The following is a 21,402-nucleotide window of genomic DNA, read 5'->3' on the forward strand; positions in this document are numbered from 1 at the left end:
TCACTAGAGGCACCAGATGATGCAGACAATGTTAACTGCTGAGAAACTAGCACAAATTGTAGTGTTGTATACTTCTTACTGCTCTCATGTTAGACTACATCTGAATAATTGATAAGTGGTTATCACTCTAATACATTCCTTGGTTAATATAGGAAGTGGGAATTACTCTTACATGCGGATGTTCTTAAGCTGCACATTATAAGAGAAATAGCACAAGGGCAGCAGAAAGTGTATAGGTTTATCTAACAACGGAGCTCTCAACCTAGGAAATATAATACTAAGCTGGGTTGTTTGAGAAAATAGGATGCCAGCAATTTATTTGAACAACTTTGCAACATTTGAGCTCTAAATCTGACACGAAGTTCTATGATTGCCACAATGATATATTGAAATGGTAACATGGATTCATAATCAGAATAACAATACACAGAACACGTGGCTTGTGATAATAAATGGCAGGACATTGTAATTACATCTATAATAAACAATAACTGTGGATACTTTTTATGTCAGTGATGAGTTATAATTCTGACAAGGGTATGATAATGAGAACCCTTATAGAAACAATGTCCTATATATAAAATAATATATATATCCTGCAGAGTTGATATACAGCTACATGTGGCTTAAGAGGGAGAACCCCTTGATTATGATTATGATCACATTTAGCTGAGAGTGAGCCCTTGATAACATGATATAGGCCCGTATTCAATATATTTCGCACCCGCAATACTTTTTCATCTGCCGGACGTTGCAGCCGAAAAAGTATCACGTGCGTCCCCGCTTATCCCTGTATTCAATTTGAAAGGATGCGAAAACGGCACCCGGCGAAACTGAAACAAGCAAAAAGTCCTGTCAGATTTGGGGAAATCAGCCTGACATCCCCCAAAATATGCACTGACATGGGGGATCACTATGGGTACCCCCGAATAGCCCTGCTGAAGGTATTTGGCCACTTTAAATGGTCTAAATAGGTGCTATATAGCGTTTTTGCAGAAGTGGTGAATAATAGCATTTAGCAGTTTTTATGTCTAAAATAACTAGTTTCAGCAAATTTACGGTACCTGAAAATGGGGGTAGCATATTTAAAAGTTGCTAAAGTGTTGTTTACAAAAGCATGAAAAATCCACCTGCCGCAAGCACCTGCAATCCAAAAAACACCTGGGCCATACTTGGGGACCCCCCTGGTGTCTATTTCACTAGCTTTAAACTTTGTCCCCCAACTTTGTTTTTTTTCGCCCCCAAATTGAAAGTAATTTTTTGGGTTGTCCTTAAGTCTTTTTTAAACTTTTTTTTGACACAGTTTACCTTTGGGGGACTGTCTGAAGGCTGCACAGGCGTTCCCACAATGTTGCACCCCAAAACCGCAATTCTGCACTTTTTTCTGCCTGCTATTCATAGGTGAAACTTTTTCGCCTATTACATTGCATTGACTTTCCGTCTAGGAAAGTCTTTGCAATTGTATACAGCGATACTTTTTCACCAGGCTAAATGACGTCATCGGCGAAACTTTTTAGCTGATCTCGGCTTTTCGCTCCAGATTGAATATGGGCCATAGTTGTAATACTTACCTCTAAGGAATTAATTAGAGATATATTCTTTATATATATATATAAGGAAGAACATTGCGGTGTATCAGGAATAAATGCTAACAGCTTTGAGGGATATGTAATTTGTCCGCTATATAGAAAATGAGGTATTACCTATTGCCATGAAGTGTTATTCTTAGAATTTACATATACTTTATTAAAAGATGCGGGAGGCAATAATAGAGATACTATATTTATTATTCAATAATACCTTAGTACATGAAATGAGAAACTGACTGATAATGAAATTACAATGATAAAGACACAGTAAATAATATTGTGAACAACTACAGTCATAATTTTAAATCACAGTAATTAGTGTCCATTTGGACAACAGCCTTCACATATTTAGAATTATATTTTGCCTTGTTTATAATCTAATAATAATAAAAGTTACATTTTAATGTGAATATCAATGCCAGAACCCTATATGAAATTGTGCAATGATATGTATTATATAATATAAGTGCCCTGTATGATAATACGTACTTATTTTCGTTGTGTGGTGATGTATTACCTATTCTCTGGAGCACCTCCTCTTAGATGATTAATAATGAGAGGGGAATTGATCTAGATTCCAGTGCAGATAAATTTTTGGTTGTGGATGTGATATTGCAGCTGATCGTCATTATCATCATCATTACATATCTGTACATTAGCCTTCCAGTACCTGTAAAAGATACGCCTCCTAAGGGGATGCAGCAAAGTCTATTTACATCACATATGCAGGGTACGTGCCACACGTATGTGTATTCAACCCATCATTTCTTTCCCTCCATTTTTATTTCTATGTGAGGGATCTTCAAGTCTAAGATACGCATGTAAATCTAGATATGGATGAGTTTTGGTAGACATGCGCAGTAAGGAAGGTATATGGTACACCACCAAAATGGATGTATACCCAACTCAAATTAGTTATACTGTAGCTTCAAACATAAATGGATAGAAAATTGAGTTTAAATAAGCTACACACCTATGCAGACTGGGTATACCCTGTTAGAATATGGTGGCTTATACACAATAAGCTGCCACTTATCATTACTGAGCCTGGACAGTTGTGGAGCGAGAGGGATGCCTATTATTATGCAATGAAGCTGTTATGGCTGGACACTGATTCTCACTACAAAATCCTGTGTGGGGAATGCAGTCAATATCCCAGCATGCATGATGCTGGCGCTTAGAATATCGGCGCCAGACTCCCGACACCTGTCAGATTTCCAGCACCGGCATCATGACTGCTGGCATCCCAAAGGTGAGTAGCGCGGTTAGGGAGAGAGTTAGGGGATTGGGTTAGGCACTAGGGGGAGGTTAGGGTTAGGCACTAAAGGGGGAGGGTTAAGTTTAGGGTGCAGGAGGGAGGCAGTAAGGTTTCGGCACTAAGGGGGGAGGTTAGATTTAGGCACCGAGGAGGGAGCGTTAGGGAGAGGGATGGGTTAGGATACCGACCGACAGGTGTCTGTATCCTATCCCTGCCAAGATGCCGGCATCGGAATTTTGACTGCCAGGATCCAGAGCACCAACATCCCGTACCCATCCCGTGTGGGCAGTCTCTCATTAGATTACTGTGGTATAAATAGTCAATGAGGGCTCAGCCTCATTGCCAGTGGTAGCTTCAGTCTGTTGCGCTTCCCAGCTCTAGAATACTGTGTTATTGATCTGCTCTCATGTTATGACCTCCGCTCGTTATTTGACAAAGATGTTTGCCTGCCCTGACCTCAGATCTGTTTGGTATTTTGCCTTATTCTATTTTGTACATTGTTATACTGTTATACTTAACCATTTCTCCAGTATTTGGTATACTGTGTATTGTGCATTATCAGATTATTCTGGCAATATTTGGTAATTGTTTATCTACACACAAATGTATTTTACTTCCATTTATAAATCACTTCTCAAAAACCCATTAGCTACTTTTCGTATTCGCACATTACTACAATCTAGTGCCAACACCTTAAATATTTTTAATGAGCACAGGTTCTTACATTGCTGTATACATATTTATAAGAGACCCATCTGATGGGGCTCATCTTCACGTGATGGATGCGCAAACATCTTTGGCCAAATATGTACTAAGAACCTCACTTATACTCCATGTTAATTGTAGAGTTTATCAGGATTATTTTGACTATCATTGTTCTTAGTAATGAGCGTTAACCTGTATTCTTTGTTCCCTGCATTGTACTACAAGTATCAGCATGGTAGCACCTCTTATTATGTTGGAAATTAGGGTGTGCAGTCCAAGCCCCCTCCCCTCCTATCATCTATACCAGTTATATTTTGTACGAGAGCAGACTGAAAAGTAATGAGACTGTCTCTGTTTTTCTGTACCATAGGTAGACGTGGTAACGCTATGCTGGTTATTGTGAAGCTCATACATCGATGTGTATGAACCTGTGGTTGGACTGCCGTAGTCATGTTTATTTGGTCACAGCTGGTACAAGATCTTCATACGTTTTGTCATGGCAGATGAGGAAAAGGTGTCTGTGAGATTACATCAGAGATGTGTGATTCAGTTTTATGTTAAAGTTTGAAAAAGCGGAAATGAATTTCATGAAATGGTACGGAAAGCATACGGTGGAGAAACAATTAGCTGTGCTGCAGTATTTTGGTGGTGGAAGCACTTCAAAGAGGGTAATACACAAGTGACTGATGAAGTGCATTCTGGGAGACCATCCACCGTGGTTACAGATATCAACATTGTCAAAGCTGCGGAGATGCTGCAAAATGACAGACGGATAACTTTATGCAAACTTACGGCTTCACTTAGCATCTCATTCCAACGGATTCAGCATGTTGTGACAAAGGAACTGAAAATGCATCACGTGTGTGTCAGATGGGTACCCAGACATCTAACATAAGAGCAGATGCAATGACGAGTTTAATCACATCGATTGTGACGAGTAATGACTCATGGATTCGTCATTATGTTCCGGAATCCAAACAACAGTCCAGTGTATGGAAACACGCAAATTCACTTCCACCCAAAAAAGTCTGTATGATACCTTCGGTATGTAAAGTCATGCTTCTGCTGTTCTTTGATGCGCATGGTATGATCCTACAGCACTGGCTTACCCGTGGACAGACAATTATGCTAACATACTAAAAACCCATTTGCGTGGAGCCATGAGGAAGAAAAGACCACATTTGCTGTAGAAACAGTAGTTATTTCTCCAAGACAATGCCCAAACACATGTTGCTGCTGTTACATTGGCAGCACTGACTGAAATTAAGAGACAGCACTGGAACACCCTCCATATAGCCCGGACTTAGCGCCCTGTGATTTCAGGGCATTCCCAACCCTGCAAAAATAACTGCACAGAAAGAAATTCTCAACAGATGATGAAGTGTAAAATGCCACAGCTTCAACACTAAGTGATGTCACAAAACAGTACACTGCACGGCTTTGAATCATTGTTGAAAAACGCTGCAAATAATGTATTGAATGTGAAGGACACTACTTTGAAAAAGAAAAATGTTCAAATCCTGTGGAGTCATCTGGTTCTGAATAAAAAAAAATCTGTTTCGTTACTTTTCAATCAGCCCTCAATTAATACTGGCAACTACACTAATTTACGTGCATCTGTTATTTGCAAATTTTGTTTGTTCTAGGGAATAGAATTGCCACCTAGCAACTTGATCAGCAACTTGGGCTTAGTTAGCAAGCCTCCCGATTACCGCTGAAGGCAGGGAAAGAGACATTTTGTCATCACATCCCTGCCAACACTAACATTGAAGCCACGTATGTGCAGTACCGCAGGTCTAATCCTCAGAGGTCACGTGCATGCCCACCAACAGCAGCTTCCCTGGAGCAGTTTTTCAAAAGCTTACTGATGGCAATGCTATCCCTGGAATGTGTAGAGAAATGAGAGGGGAGAAATGTAATAGCAGAAACAGATAGAGTCAAAGAAACATCAAACAGAAGCTGTTTATAAAGAGATTATTATGAGAATTCAATTAATTGACATGAAACCAGTGCACCATGAGAAAAAAGGAATGATAAAATAATCATTAAATATGATATGAAGGCATCACATGTCCATAGACATTAAAAGTAAAAATAAGATAGGCAACTTTGTTTCTCTTCTAGTTTTTGGAGTTTTTTTTTGACAGAAGAAAAGGAGTAGTCTGATGTGGATGTGAAACTCAAACTTTAGACGAAAAGTAGCTGCATTAACTCTTGGGGTTCTTAGGTGCAGTTCCCCAGTGTTTTTCCTGTTTTGTGGAGGTCCTGCATAAAATTATAAAAGAAGGAAAATGCAGTACAAAGTATCTTTTGTCACAGTATTGGGTGGGATGTTGCTAGATGGTAATTACATTCCCTAAAACAAATAGAGTTTATAGGTCATAGATTCCTACAAACTACTCTTTGTTCATTGGGAGGCTTGCCAGCTAGCAACAGCTGGTGCTCAGGCAACCACATACCTGCTGGTTGCTCAGAGAAACCTGACCTTGTCTGGATCACTTAGTCTCCTGTAGTATTTAGCAAATGTCCACACTGATAACCAACATGCTATATGCAAGATAGTCTGGAGAGGCAAACATTTTATGACTGCTTTAGTATCCACCAATCCCCTTAAAGAATGACCCTTGAAATGATTGTTAAAAATGCCTGCACCTTTCATAGGCAATTCAATCTCTAAGGGCTATTTCACACCTGCCTGATTTCACCAGCCGGCAAAAATACAATTGCTTTATTGCCGTGGATCACTTTTAATAAAGCATGAATGCAGATGGGTCCTTTCAGATGGCACGGTCATGGCACAGTCGCCGTTTTGCAGCTGGAAATATCCACTAAAATGGACGGTTTCAATGTTAAAGATTGGAAAAAAAACATACACATGGCAAAAGCAGCACACACGGCACAAAACCGTTGTGTCTGAAAGGAAAATATCCACTGGAGAAAAAAGCCTGGATCTTTGCCAGCTGGTGAAAACTGGCAGGTGTGAAATAGCTCTAATAGTAGATGGTCTTGCCGGTCGGTAAGGTTTCCCACAGGAAGAGTTGCTGAATACCTAATAGCATAAGACAAAGGTAAGAAGACAGACAAGAAACCACACAGAGTTTAAGACCCTTGTAATCTTTAAAGATACCAAGTTGGAATGGAGTTTTGAACAAGAGAAGTCTTTGCATGACTTTTTAAAAATAATCAGGTAACTTTATGGTGTATGTGTCAATGATAGTAGATCTAAAATAGTGATTAATATAAATGTGATTCCACTGGCTGCAAAAGTTAACCCTATTAGGAATGCTAATATCTTTGAAATGAAGACTCTATTGGAGGACGAATTCAGAGATGGACAACAAAGACAGAAAGGGGTCAATATCCCAAGTCGTTGACTGTTTTGAAGTGATTGGTCTAGAGAGCAAGAGACCTCTTAATAAACATAGATATATTTTATTCTCTGTAAAATGAGGAATCATCAAGGCTAGAACCGAACCCTAAGAATGAATGATAGCAAAGCCAGTCCCAGGTCCTATTTATGTGCCAAATAGACCAGTGCAAGATGTAGGAGTGAAAGAGACTGAGGTGGGCCTACATCATGATTTAGGAACACCATTGAATTCATTTATCATGGTCCTATATCTGGCCCTTGTGAGAGTCTGCAAAGATTAATTTATTAAAGCAGTGATGGAATAAGCTAAGGGTAAATCTGCAAGCAGCCTAGCAATGTTGTCATCCACATGCACTGGGGAAAGGGTTATCTTGGGAAATACCTAATCACATTTTAAGACTTCTCAGGTGAGTTATTAGTGGGAACCATACTATGGACAGCCCCATTGGATATACTAAAATTATCTTGGGAACATGTTCTCTTTTTAATTTGTGCAGCACCCTTAGCAGAAGATTCGGTGGTGGAAAGACATATACGATAACGATCCACAAAAATGACATCACATCCATCCTTCAGGCTACATTCATTCATATTATGGACACAAAAAGAGGTGTCTGAGCACTGGAGGGAATAGCTGTACACCTCATGTACCATTGGTGAGAAATCAATTCTGAAATATAATGTTCTTCAATGCTTCTCTGCCTAAGGTTCAGTGCTGTCTTGATTTCCACGATTGGATGACAGAAGTATTCACACTCGAATAATACATTGTTACTTTACTAGAGGGTCACTTACTTGGCAGAGCAGGACCACGGACTGGTAGCTAGCCTAGGTCTCTACCCCTGCATTGCCCCAGTGGGCCATTTATGCCCTAGTCATAAATAACTGCCTGGATGCCTCAAAGGGAGACTGAAGCAGGAGGCGCCATGGCACATTGCTGACAGTGAGTGGCAGAGGTTCAGGCCTGTCCTATGGCAGATAATGCCTGGAATTCACCCTCCAATATAGCCATATCTGTCAATGAGCTCCTCATATACACAAATGACTATCCTTTAGCCCAGCCTGCACCACATACAGTGGTAGCTTTTCAGAAGGTACTAATGCTGAAAGGACAGTAAACATGAGTACTGAGTGTCAGACACATCTTACACCATTTTGGCTAAAGAAGGGGCAAATAATATGTAAAATCAGCATAACCATAACTGCAGCCTAATCCTAACCCTACCCTATCTACAGCCTAACCCTAACCACAGCGTATCCCTAACCTAGCTACACCCTAACCCTGACTGCAATCTAACCATAACTGCAGCCTAACCCTAATAACAGCCTAATCCTAACTTCAGTTTAACTGCAGTCTAATCTTCACACTACCCTAACTGAATTAGGCTAATGTCAGCCTAACCCTAATCGCAACCCTGACTGAAACCTAACCCTAACCCCACCCTAACTGCAGCCTAACCCTTACCACAGCCTAATCCTAACCCCACCCTAACTGAAGCCTAATCCTAACCGCAACCTAATCCTCACACTACCCTAACTGCAGCCTAATCCTAAACCTAAATTTATGTGTCGACATTCTGGCTGTCGACATTATAAATGTTATCATAATTTCTACATTCTTCCAGTGCTCTTCATTTCCAATATATAGCTTCTACATATTAATACTAACTCATAACTGTAACATGTACAGTAAGTGGCTTGTCTTCAATATAGAAGAACAGGATCCACTGGTACTGTAGCTCCACCCAGGCTGTGGCGTCTGTCTTTGTTTGTGTCTGGATGGTCATAATGACACTTGGCTTTTCCCTCTTTTAGTCTTCATTTACTGGTGGAGTTGAACCAGAGTGGGGAGGGGGAGGATCAGGGGTGCTGTGGATGGGGGAGGGTTTAGAGCTGCTGTGAAGGGAATGAAAGCAAGAGATGGGAACTTGTGTGTGGGAGGGGGTGTCAGGATACCGCAGATGTGGGGGGGGGGTTGAAGCTATGTGAGGGGAAAGCAGAAGAGGGGAACCTTGTGGGGAAGGGGGGGTGCTGTGTTTGGGAGGCATTTGGAGCTGTGAGTGGAGAGAGAGCAGGAGAGGGGAACCTGTGTGGAGGAGGGGGTGCTGTGGCTGGGGAGAGGAGATGTGAGGGTGCTTAGAAAGGAGAGCAGGAGTAGGGAATCTGTGTGGGGGGGGTTGGAGCTGTAATGGGAGAAAGCAGGAGCAGGAAACCTGTGAGGAAGAGAGAGGGTTGCTGGTGCCATGGATGGGTGGAGGGAGTTTGGAGCTCTGGGGGAGAGAGCAGAAAACCTGTGTGTGGGGGGCATCGGGTTGGCATGGATGTCAGGAGGGAGTTTGGAGCAGTGAGAGGAGAGATTAGAAGCAGGGAACCAGTGTGGGGGGGAATTAATTGGGGGGTGCCATGGATGTCAGGAGGTCATTAGGAGCTGAGAGGAAGGAGCAGGGAACCTGTGGGGGTGGGGGGGTTCCACTGATAGGAAGGAATTTGGAGCTGTGAAAGGAGAGCAGGACAGGGAACCTTTGTGGGGGGGAGGTTGAGAGGTGCCATGGATTTCAGGAGGGAGTTAGGAACTGTGAGAAGAGAGAGCAGGGAACCTGTGTGGTGGAGGGAGTGCTGCATATGGGGGGAGTGAGCTGCTGCATGTCAGCACTGCATAGTTCTGTCACGGTGGTTGTAGGGAACTGAATTGGTGAATGGAGGAGCTCTGTCTCTCGAGATGATAGCCGATGCTTATGGTTTAAGAAGCACAGAGCTCCTCCTAGCCATGGGCATGTGACAATATCCAGCAGGCTGCCAGTGCCTGTCAGAGATAATAGTGACACTCTACTGGTAGCGGGGCCACATGTGTCATTTGATCCCACAGTCCAATTGGCCTCCTAGGAAGCTTCCCAGTAACTTTAATGGCCAATCCACCCCTGTATGTGGACAAATGGTACTGGCCAAATTAAAGATTACATGACTGTGATATCCCACCCAGTGGGCTGTCGCCTTCAGAACCAGTAGTATCTAACACACAATGCCAGCTCATTCACAGGCAGGCTACTCTCTGTATTACTGCCTTCACTAAGAGGCATACTGGTTTCAACCTGTTGAGATAAACTCAGAGATGTCATAGCAAAATGTTTTACCCCCGCTAGGACTCTCCTCAGGTTTTGTCATTTCCGTAGCACAAGTAATGTGAGAGCATTACAACTTTGTGAATTTGAACATGTCTGTGTTTTGCCCACACAAATTTGTTTCAGAATTATCTTAAAAATGAAATCAGCATGCAGAAGATGCTGTTTGTGGCTCTTAATATTCCAGGACATTTTCGGCATTCAGCAACCGCATATAGAAGATTGCAGAGGCTGCAATAAATGTTTAATTTTCCATGCCACCAACTGAAGCTACTGAAACCATTTGAAGTAGTAACTAATGAAGTGAGATTAGACACTGGCAGTTTGAGTCAGGTGATTCCCTTAATAAAACTACTGAAAAAGCAGCTAGAGAAACTGAAAGAGGAGATGAAATGAAGTGAATCTGCCAAGTATGTTGGACTTGAAAATGATATTCTTTATTCACTTCACCAGGACCAAAGGTTTGTTAAGATCTTCCAATTGGATCACTACATTTTGGCAACAATGCTTGATCCTAGGTTAAAGTCATATATAATGTCTTTCTTTCAAACTGACATAAATCTTTAAGAGAAAAGAGCTCCTTCCCAGCAAGTTGTCAGCTTAAATGGACATGACACGACAATGTCTGCTTCAGTTTTACCTGCAAATGCTGCTGCCAGGAAAAAATTGACCTTTTCCAAGAGACCCACTGGGGGTGTGGATGATGAGTCAGTGCACCAAATGAAACTCCATTTTGACAACTGGTCAGGCTTAAAAGAACGGCCTACAATTATTGACACCTCTTCCATGATTCAATCGGATACACTAAGGGGTAAATTTACTAAAGTCAGAGTTTTTAGAAGTGGAGATGTTGGCCATAGCAACCAATCAGATTCTTGCTATTATCTTCTAGAAGGTGCTAGTTAAATGTTAAGTAGAGTCTGACTGGTTTGCTATGGGCAACTTCCCCACTTCTAAAAACCCTCACTTTAGTAAATATACCCCCTAAGCATCAATAGCATGGTGGAGGTTTATTTTAATGACAATGTACAAATTAACATGTAACACAGGGCCTGATTCAGGTTGGATCACAAGGCTGCGGACGCATGCAACCAGTTGATGTTTGTGTTCTGCGCATTCATCGCAATGCACATGTGCAAGATGACCACAGCAATCGGGTATTCAAATGCAGTGGGTATGCAGTATAACTCTGAAATGATTGACAGCAAGTGCCATTTGGGGGTGGCCATGGGGGTGGTCAAAAGAATGCAGGCATGCCTGTTTGTTTGCATGCCATTACAGGGGTGTGCATAATTAAGCCCCAGAGATGGCATACGCAGCCTGAGCTCTGCATGATGACAGGATGCTTTGCAGGTAGTGCGGCATGTCAAGCTCAACCACAACTCTGTGTATGGGTCCAATGTTACTCGATGTTATCAATGTTTTTGCTGACTTGCGATGTATGTAATGGGAAGTGAGCGGCTTTATAGGCTGGGGGTGTCTTTGGTACAGTGCTGCAATCACATTCATTTGCAAATTTATGCTACATGCGGATATGTGCGATTGCAGATTTGCAATCTGTGCTGAATCAGGCCCACAGTCCTTTCTAAAAAAAAAGAAAATTGGAGCCCCTTGTACAAACTAGCTATGGTGTACTTAAGCTGCCCACCCTCCAGTGTGTACTCGGAAAGAGTGTTTAGCACAGCCTTGTGAGCGATCGGCATAGGAGACTTCTTCCTAAAAATGTGGATAAACTCATGTTCATAAAAATGAACTACATTCTATGAGGAAGACCTTTTCCACCAAAAGTAACAAAGTACAGAAACTTCTGTAATGAAGGATTCCAGTAGGGATGAGCTAATATTGTGTGATGATAAATTTAACACTACCTGTGTAGAGATGATTAACAATGCAATTAGCAGTCTTAAGCCCACTGGCAGCTTGTTTTATGGGACCCCAAACTTATAACTTCAGCCACAAAAGTGTCACTGCCCACTGCTTGGTTTGCTAAACTGTGCAGGTCCTTTTTAATATACAACATAAGGGTGGATGGGAGGGCCCAAGGACAATTCCATCTTGCACCACTTTTCATTATGGGCTGTTTATTTAGGGGCATTGGTGATTGTATTTTTTGCATAGACAAACATCTTTATTGGTTATTGCTATAATGCATTACTAACGTGCAACACATTTTTAACCAGCAATAATGTGGTGCCTCACAAAAATATGTACAGTATATGCATTTTTAAGAATTATGGAGCATATTTACTTTAGTATTATTCAGTAATATGAGCATGGCAAGATAGATTGTATTCTTTTATGACAGTTGCTGCAAAACAAAGCCATGTCTCAAATTACATTATCTTAATCAATTAATCAATCGATCAATCAAAATCAATTGTTTACCTCTCTTCCACTACATAGTCATACATACTCTACTTCCATTACCTTGTACTGCCCTCTGACCTAGTTGTTTATTGAAAACATTCTTTCTATGAGGTCATACAGTTTATTAAACTGCCATCCTGTCTGCCATAGCTGTGGTGCAATGCTTCATAGATGTGATATATTCTTTAAAACTGCTGTGTTTTTGCACCACTACTCTCTTGCTTAGTTTAGCCTGCTAGCCTTTGGACAATATTGGTGAACAATATTGTGAGCTGGTCAAAATAAACTGGAAATTACTGGAAATTATTGTTATTGAGGTTAGTAATACTGTAGGAACGAAACTGGCCCAAATTACATTTTAGCTGTTTTTATTTTAGCTGCTTTTATCAATTAAATAAAAAATCCAGATCCAAAACCAAAACATGTTATGGTGCTTTTGGCAAAACCAAAACACATTGATGAATTAGAACCAAAACCAAAACACGGGCGTCTGCACACATCTCTAAAAAAAGTTGCACTGCACATGCATCCCATGGTGTGTGCATGTTGAGTGGTAGTACCGATTGAGACAAATGGTCTTAGAAATGTATTAGGTGTTCCTGGGCTGTGAGTGGGACTCGGAAGTTGCTATTCAGATGCACAGAGAGGCACTTTATTATGGGAGTGTTATGGGAATGTTGCAGGACTGGTTGCGAATTTAGGGCCTGAATTGCAGAGTCGCACACAAGCAGCTGTGAAATTCCACCCATCTCAAATGCAAATGCAGCAGGAGGTGTCTGTAGGAAACAGACACCTCCTTGCTGCATTTGTGATCCCAGTTATGCAGGTCACAGCCGGGGTTCACCATTGCAACCGATGGTCACGATGATTGCTCCTTAGGCCAGTCTGTGGTAGCTGAAGCCACAGCCTGGCTGGGTTCTGGCAGCTGTGAGGCCAGGAAATCTGCATCCACCGATAGACCCTGGCCTCGTCCCTCTCAGAAAATGGGGGCAACACGCCTCCATTTCCAGGATCGGTGACCAGCCACAGGGCCGTAGGGAGGGTGGTGCAGCTGGTGCCTCCGCTCAGGGCGGAAGCCTCCAAGGTCATCGGCTGCAAACTAACTGGCTCCAGAGGTCTGTAGAGAGTCCTCCTGCAGTGCTGCTTGGCACTCACAGAGGGACGCCAAAGAAGATCCCTGCTCTCCACCCACCCCCTGGTGGAAAAAGGTAAGTGCTCAGGGGGAGGAAGGGGTGGGGGGGAGTGCAAGGGGTGGCAGTGCAGCACAGGGCGCACTACCATCCTGATATGGCACTGACCACCCATGCCCTGCTCCGCCTCCCAAATGCCGCAGCATGTCAATAATGCTGCAGCTTGGGGTGGGTCTTCGAGCGAGATCACAGGACCCATTCTGCATATGCATAGAATGGGTCCTGCGCATGGGCAGACCCTAAACCATTGGTGATGTACATGAACCATCGGGTTAGCATACATCTCTGAATCAGGCCCTTCGACTTAACTGCTTGCATTGGAGTCCATACTGTGATGAAGATTCTGCACCCACCATGGGGCTTGTGTAAGTTCTGATGGTTCGTTCAATGGTTGCATCTAAAGATGCACAAAGAGGGATTGTAGTGACTAAAGATGGACAAAGTGGGTGTCTCAGTCCTTGCACATTCAGACGTATGGATACTATGCTAGGACAATATACTAGTATTAGCACAAAGTCACAGATGCAACTATTGCAAAGGATGCAAACACGGATGCCACTGTGCCTGACTCCATATCAGACTCTTAATGTTTTTAGACATGGAACTCCAAATTAATGAAGACCTCCAAGTCCCAACCATTCTGGATAATAGATGCCATATTGTCACGTCTGAAGTTTGGATTTGGTCGGAACAGGCGTGGGAGGCTGAAGAGGATACTTGGGAGGCATGGATGAACCTGGGTGGCTTGAGCCAGGTCTTAATCATGTGAGATGTGAGGAGTTAAAAACACACTGGACAAAATAATATGGAATGCTCACATTAGACGTTAATCTGGTGTTACATCGCCACCTGCTTTAATGATAGCTCGGATTTTACGAGGCATGCTATCAATACAACTCTGGATCACATTCATATCACATTGAGCTCATTCCATGACCAAGTGGTCCTTCAATGCAGCCAAATTCGGAGGGTGTTTGTGCTCTTCTTCATAGCCCGTTCTAACATGTCCCAAATTTTTTCAATAACATTGAGTTCTGGCGAATTGGAGGGCCACGTGAGATGTGGCACATCAGTCTGGTGCTCTGCAAACCAATCCTGCACAATCCTAGTGTGATGGACAGTACAGTTATCATCCTGAAACAGTGGATCCACAAGATGGTCTTCATCTTTCAGAAACTGGACAAATGGCAAAACCACATGATCTAATGTCACATAGTCCACTGCTTTCATGCAAATGGACAACTCGACCAAGGGTCCAGCTCCAGCACTCAAAACACCACCCCAAAACATGACACTTCCACCTCCTTTCTGCAGAGCTCGTTGGACACAGTCTGTTGGGTCGCTTCCCCAGTGCGCCTCATGACTCTGGAGTGGCCGTCATTGGAATATAAGCAAAATCTAGATTCATCAGACCATGTGATGCATTTCCACTGTTCAATGGTCCAGTGATGATGCTGTTTGGCCCATGTCAGCCACTGCTTCTTTTGAAGAACTTAATTGGTTTGAGACTGATGTTGATGAATTGAAGAACTTGATCGGTTTGAGACTGATGTTGATGAATTGAAGAACTTGATCGGCTTGAGACCAATGTTTGGAGATAGAAACAAGTCTCTGTGGTATAACCAGACTGGAGAGTTAGATGGAATGGAGACTTGTAACCAGACTTGGAACTGGAATCACATGAACTGGAACCATTCAGATACAGAGTACTTGGGAGCTCAGCACTGAGCAGTAACTTCAGCAGAAGCGACATTGTACTGGCAACAGATGCCAGTCAGAAAATGGAATTGATAGGGGAAGATCCCCAGGGATTGGATGCTCTGTGAGCAGCACTCTGAGTGGAGGAACATGTCCAACATGTCTGCACCCATACTGTGGTTTAGGAGGGAACTCTGACATACAGCCTGTGGTGCGACATGTGCTGGGAAAACACGCTGTGAGCAAGGAGCTGCGGAGAGCCAACTCCATGCTCAATGACAGGACAGGGGGGGGGCTGGCAGGGCACATGATGGAGCCACAAGCCTTCAGCATGGAAGACACCCAGAGAGCACCCTGAAGTCAGACTCTGGAAGCAGCTTTCAAATAGCCGACAGCCTGCTGGGTTCGTCCAGCCTGCCAGGTGCTGTGTACACAGGGCAACAGCAGCATCAGAGCAGCAGTAGCTCCAGTCCTGCCTTCCTGCTGCTCTAGCAAGACTCCATGGTCAGAGGAGCTTGTGCTGAGCCCTGATTTGTGGAGCTCAGCACATACTCATCTGACCCCAGCAGAGGGCAGAGCTACAGCAGAATGTCGGCATCAGGGGTGTCTATCCTGTAACATGGAGGTAGAAAAAGATGCTGGGTCCACATAAAAGTGAGAGAGGTTATACCCCAGTTATGTCTATTTAGTTATGTTTATGAACCTTCCTGCCTGTATGTGTATATGTATGTGTGACCCTACCTGTATGTGTGTGTATATATATATATATATAAATCTATATGTGTATGTATGTGTGACCCTGCCTGTATGTGTGTACTGTATGTGTGACCTTGCCTGTATATGTACGTGTCACAAGCCACCACATTGCGAACGCAGGATGAGGTAAATGCTGGGCGACCATTTGCTGAACTCCTCCTACCAACTGTTCATCCTCCCTGGTCCAATCTGGATTGGTTCCTGTGGCTATTTCCTGATGGTGCGAAGGCTGCTCTGATGCCGGTGATAGCGTTTTCAGTCGAGTACCCAGTTCTCCTGTCTGCTTGTTATTTCTGCCATTTGTGTCATCCAGGTGGCATGGTCTGCATACATGCTTCCTACCGTCTGTGTTATCCAGACGGCACAGTCTGCATACCAACCTCCTGCTGCTTGTGTCAACCCAGTGGCACAGGCTGCACTCCAGCATCCAGAGTACGCAATCGAGCGTCCTGCTGCTTGTGTCAATCCGGTGGCACAGGCCGCACTCCTGCATCCAGAGTACGCCGTCAAGCATACTGCTGCTTGTATCAACCTGGCGACACAGGCCACACTTCAGCATCCAGAGTACGCAATCAAGCGTACCACTGTTTGTGTCAACCAGGCGGCACAAGTCCCAAAAGTCACAATTAGCCAAGGCTTCCCAGCCCTCAAGGCTGCTACACAGCCCAAAGGCCACAACTAGCCAAGGCTTCCCAGCCCTCAAGGCTGCTACACGGTCCAAAGGCCACAACTAGCCAAGGCTTCCCAGCCCTCAAGGCTGCTATACGGCCTAAAGGCAGCATCTTGTTCTACAGCCCAAAGGCCACAACTAGCCAAGGTTTTCCAGCCCTCAAGGCTACTACACAGCCGCAGCTTGCCAAATATTTCCAACCCTCAAGGCTGTTGCGGGACTTATCCGTGGAGGTACTTCTATCCATGACAGTATGCACTGTATGTATGTGTTACCCTGCCTGTATGTATGACCCTGCCTGTATGTCTGTACATACATATGTATGTATGACTGTCTGTGTGTGTGTTTATGTACGTATGTACGTATGACTCTGCCTTTATGTATGTGTGACCCTGCTTGTATGTATGTATGTATGTTTGACCCTGCCTGTGTATATATATATATATATATATATATATATCAGCTGTGTGTGTATCTATCTGTATATATATATTTATATATATATATAGGCAGGGGTGGGGGTTGACTGGAGTGATAGGAGGCTAGTGTGGCAAGGGGCTAGTGTGATGGTTGGGGATAGAACCCCCTCAGTAATTGTACCCTGACATCATCAGTTACTATCATTGAGGACATTGATCGGAAAGAGTAACCTGCCCATGCCCTGAAGCGTGGTGATGAAGCAAGCCCACGAGGGTACAAGTTTCTAAAGTAACATCGCTTTAAGGTCACAGCACTTCACGTCCAGGTACATTAACTGAAGGGGATCTATACACAACCCTGGTATGACGGGGCAGAAGAGACAGGGGGCTATTGTATGATGATATATGTTACATTCCTACAAACAGGCACTTTCCGGACCATGTGATTTCCTACATGAAGAGTGAGTACCAACTGAAGACACTGTCTGCCCAGGGAGGATCAATTTCTTCAGAGGTTCCCCATTGCAGAGAAACCACCATATAGGTAAGGTGTAATTTTATTGAGTATACACAAAACTGGACTTTATTAGTGGAAATAATTAGTGGGTTGGTACATATCTAGCCCTCTGTGTCCCGGTTTTCATTTCCCTTTAATACATCCCCACATGCTGGACACACCTCATCCCCGGCAAGGGGGGGGGGGGGGAGTTGTAGCACGCACATTCTCCAGACGTCCTGGACACATGCTGCACCTCTAAAGACATGATATCAAGTCAAATGAGATCCGTTATTTTACAATCGATTAGGCTGCTGAAGCAGTTGGCTGCATTAGTAATCACCTCACAGGGAGGCTGCATGGTCCCCAACTCCCTTCTGGTAGCCCCTCCTCCAACTACAACAGAAGTAAAATATGAGCTCTGAAATAAGTAAGGTGTAAGGGTATATAGAGGAATATAAATAGCTTAATATTAAGAATAAGGGTGTAAGGTGTAAAGTATTTATTTTTACTATGAGACTGAGGAAGATAATTAGAGTGTTAATGTACTACTTTCTGTATTATATGGTGGTTACTGATGCTCTAGTGATTACTGATACTCTCTGTATTGTATTGCAGTCACTGATTTTCTCTGCATTATATGTTAGTCACATATGCCCCCCTTATTATATGGCAGTCATTTATGCTTTCTGTATTTTATGGCAGTCACTAATGGTCTCTGCATTATATGGCAGTCACTTATGCTTTCAGTATTAAATAGCAGTCACTAAAACTATCTGTATTTTATGGTGGTCATTTATTCTCTTTTTATTTTATGGCAGTCCATGATGCTCCCTATATTGCATGGTGGTTACTGGTGCTCTGTATATAGTATGGTGATCACTGATGCTCTCTGTATTATATGATGGTCATATCTACTCTCCATATTGCATGGCAGTTAATGATGCTCTCTTTATTGTATGGTGGTCATTGATGCTCTCTGTATCGTACGGTGGTCACTGATGCTTTCTATATTATATGACAGTCACTGCGATGCTCAGTGGCGATCACTACAATGGTGGTGGGTAAGGTAGTGTAGTACAGGCAGCAATACTTACTTTTGAGTTTTGTTACTGTGATGCCTGCATGCTTCATTTAAAAGTGAAGACACCCAGGAATCACAGAATAATTGTAGCAGATTCTGGCACCTTAATGTAATGGTACTAAAAATGTTTTTTGTCCTCACCTTACAAACATTTTAGCTTTTGCAATGTTGATGTCAGTATTGAAGCAAGCCAAAGTTGGACTACTAGGTATTGTAGGGGTGCTGATCTGAGTCTTTGCCCCAGATGACAGAAAGAATAGCTTCCTGCCATACATTATGCAATATTTGTTTTTGCACATATTAATTCTGTGAATGAAAACATCCTGTTATGATAATAGTGGGGTCAATTTTTGCTAATCTTGAAAAACAACTGTTCATTAATATCAAATTAATGTTGAATTTATATCATGTATTAACCCTAAAACTCTACTTAAGGGTCCTATAGACCAATACTCTCTAAATGATATATAACAGATATATAACAACAATCCATACAGACATTATCACATGTTTTAAAGACAGAAATAATTTAAATAGGCCCCTTATTTACTATATTGATGTTAAATAATACTGTAGCAGAGAAGGTGGTAATGTGACAGCAGGAAGAGGATAGTAAAAGCCCTGCAATGTAAACTACACCTAATAATGAGGTTACTGCATCATGTTATATCAAAGAGAAGGAAATTATTTTTTCATGCAATATCAGAAATGACACTTTAGCTTTGACAGTATGTTGTCTTTCACTCTGCCGCACTATAAAGGATAACATTAGTGTCACAGAGCTTTGTTAAAAAATATTTAATATTAAAATTTTATCAAAAGAATACTACAGATGTTATAGCATTTTATAGGGGTAGCAGTTAATAATATTACCACTTCCCATAGAGTTATGTGACCAGCCTCACCTGACTTTGGTAGAGCTCCTGAATACGGGTATCAATCCACTCCTCCAGTTTAATCCGTCGCTGTAGTTCTTTACGGTTATATTTCACAGTGAGTTTACCCAGCTTCTTGTGTGTCACATCTTCCTCAAGTTCCTTTTGTTTTCCCAGATCCAGGAAGGTGACCCGAGTAGTACTGCTGCCACTGGTAGCCATATTTAGCCCACTTTACACCCGTCCAGGTCACTGCACTCCTGCGCCTTTTCAGACAATGTTCTTTTCCTTTGCTCCACTTTTTCTGAATTAAGCAGATCTCCAGGTAAACGGAAGGATCAGAATACATGTGAACAGGCAGATGGCAGAAAAACACAGTGACAAAGGTACAGGAAGCAAAGTCCCAGCCAGCTTCTTATATTTCACTATTCCAGGGCAGATAGAGATCAAATGTTCACAAATTATCTTAGATTACTCCAGAGACATAAGTCACAAAATAACACAAAGGGAGCAGTAACCTTGGTTAATACGATTTACAATCTGATGCAAAGGCATTAACATGGTATAATTCTGGCATGCAGATTATTTATCGTATATGCATAAAAAATAATGGTAAATAATATTAATTGAATAAAGAATCTTGTCAAGACTTTGGTAAAATGGGCACCATTCATGGTCAGGGTGTGGTATGACTTGTCGACAGTTATCAGGTTGACAGGGATCATGTCTACATGGATGATATGTTGACATGATGAAATGTTGACAAACCATCCCTGGTGGACCAGTGGTCACTTACCTTCTCCCAGCGGCAACATTGGCTCCAGCATAAGGGCGTCTTTAGAGAGGAGGAGGCCTGTGTGCACCCCCCTTTACTGGGCCTCCTCCTCTCACCCCAGCGGCCAGCAGCCGACTGATATGGCTGGCCGGCCACCGCAGAATCAGTAGACTCTGGGAACTAGAATGTTCCCAGAGTCTAATGCGCATATCACCGAGGTAATGGCGCGGCTGCCATTTTCTGGCATTTTGAGCATCGGAGAGACCCGACACGGGACCCCAGAGAGGTAAGTTTTAGATAATATGGGTGCAGGGTGTGGACCCATGTGCACCGCACACCCTGCACCCATTATAAATACGCCCCTGCTCCAGTGTATAATTATTTATTATTTATTAACAGTTTCTTATATAGCGTAGCAAATTCCGTTGCACTTTACAATTTGAATCAACATCAACATTTTACAGGTTGAGTCTCCCATATCCAAATATTCCGAAATACGGAATATTTTTAGCATGACTGAGAAACTGAAACCTTTGCTTGCTGATGGTTCAATGTACACAAACTTTGTTTAAAGCACAAAATTATTAAAAATTAAAATACTGTATTAAATAACCTTCAGGCTGTGTATATAAGGTGTATATAGAACATAAATGCATTCTGTGTTTAGATTTGGGTCCCATTCCCAAGAACTTTCATTATGGTATGCAAATATTCCAAAATACAGAATATTCCGATATCCAAAATACCTCTGGTCCCAAGCAGTTTTGCCATACTTGCCATCTCTCCCTGATTGTCAGGGAGACTCCCTGAAATAGTAGTAATCTCCCTGTCTCCCTGAAGAGTCTAACAATCTCCCTAATTGCACCTTACCCCATTTTGAAGATGTTATATATTAAAGATATGCACATTCAAATGGAATCATTAGTATAATTTCCCTGCATTGGCTATAAGGCACAATGATCCCTATGGCTACATGCATTTTGTGAAAAGTATCAGTGTGGTTTCATCATCAAGTAGATCTTACAGCTTTG

General features: G+C 42.6%; 1 protein-coding gene across 1 annotated transcript in view; it reads right to left on the reverse strand.

Moving 5' to 3' along the window:
* The window catches only part of LOC148451023 (protein phosphatase 1 regulatory subunit 14D-like), a 35,284-nt gene extending 15,466 nt beyond the window's left edge, over positions 1-19,818 (reverse strand). Inside the window, exon 1 of the mRNA XM_088462373.1 lies at positions 19,627-19,818. Within this exon, the coding sequence (XP_088318499.1) occupies positions 19,627-19,818 (192 nt within the window). The remainder of the gene's footprint in view (positions 1-19,626) is intronic.
* Positions 19,819-21,402: the final 1,584 nt, after the last annotated feature.

The sequence above is a fragment of the Taudactylus pleione genome, unplaced genomic scaffold (assembly GCF_031769625.1).
Source record: "Taudactylus pleione unplaced genomic scaffold, aTauple2 ptg001208l, whole genome shotgun sequence".
Classification (NCBI taxonomy): Eukaryota; Metazoa; Chordata; class Amphibia; order Anura; family Myobatrachidae; genus Taudactylus; species Taudactylus pleione.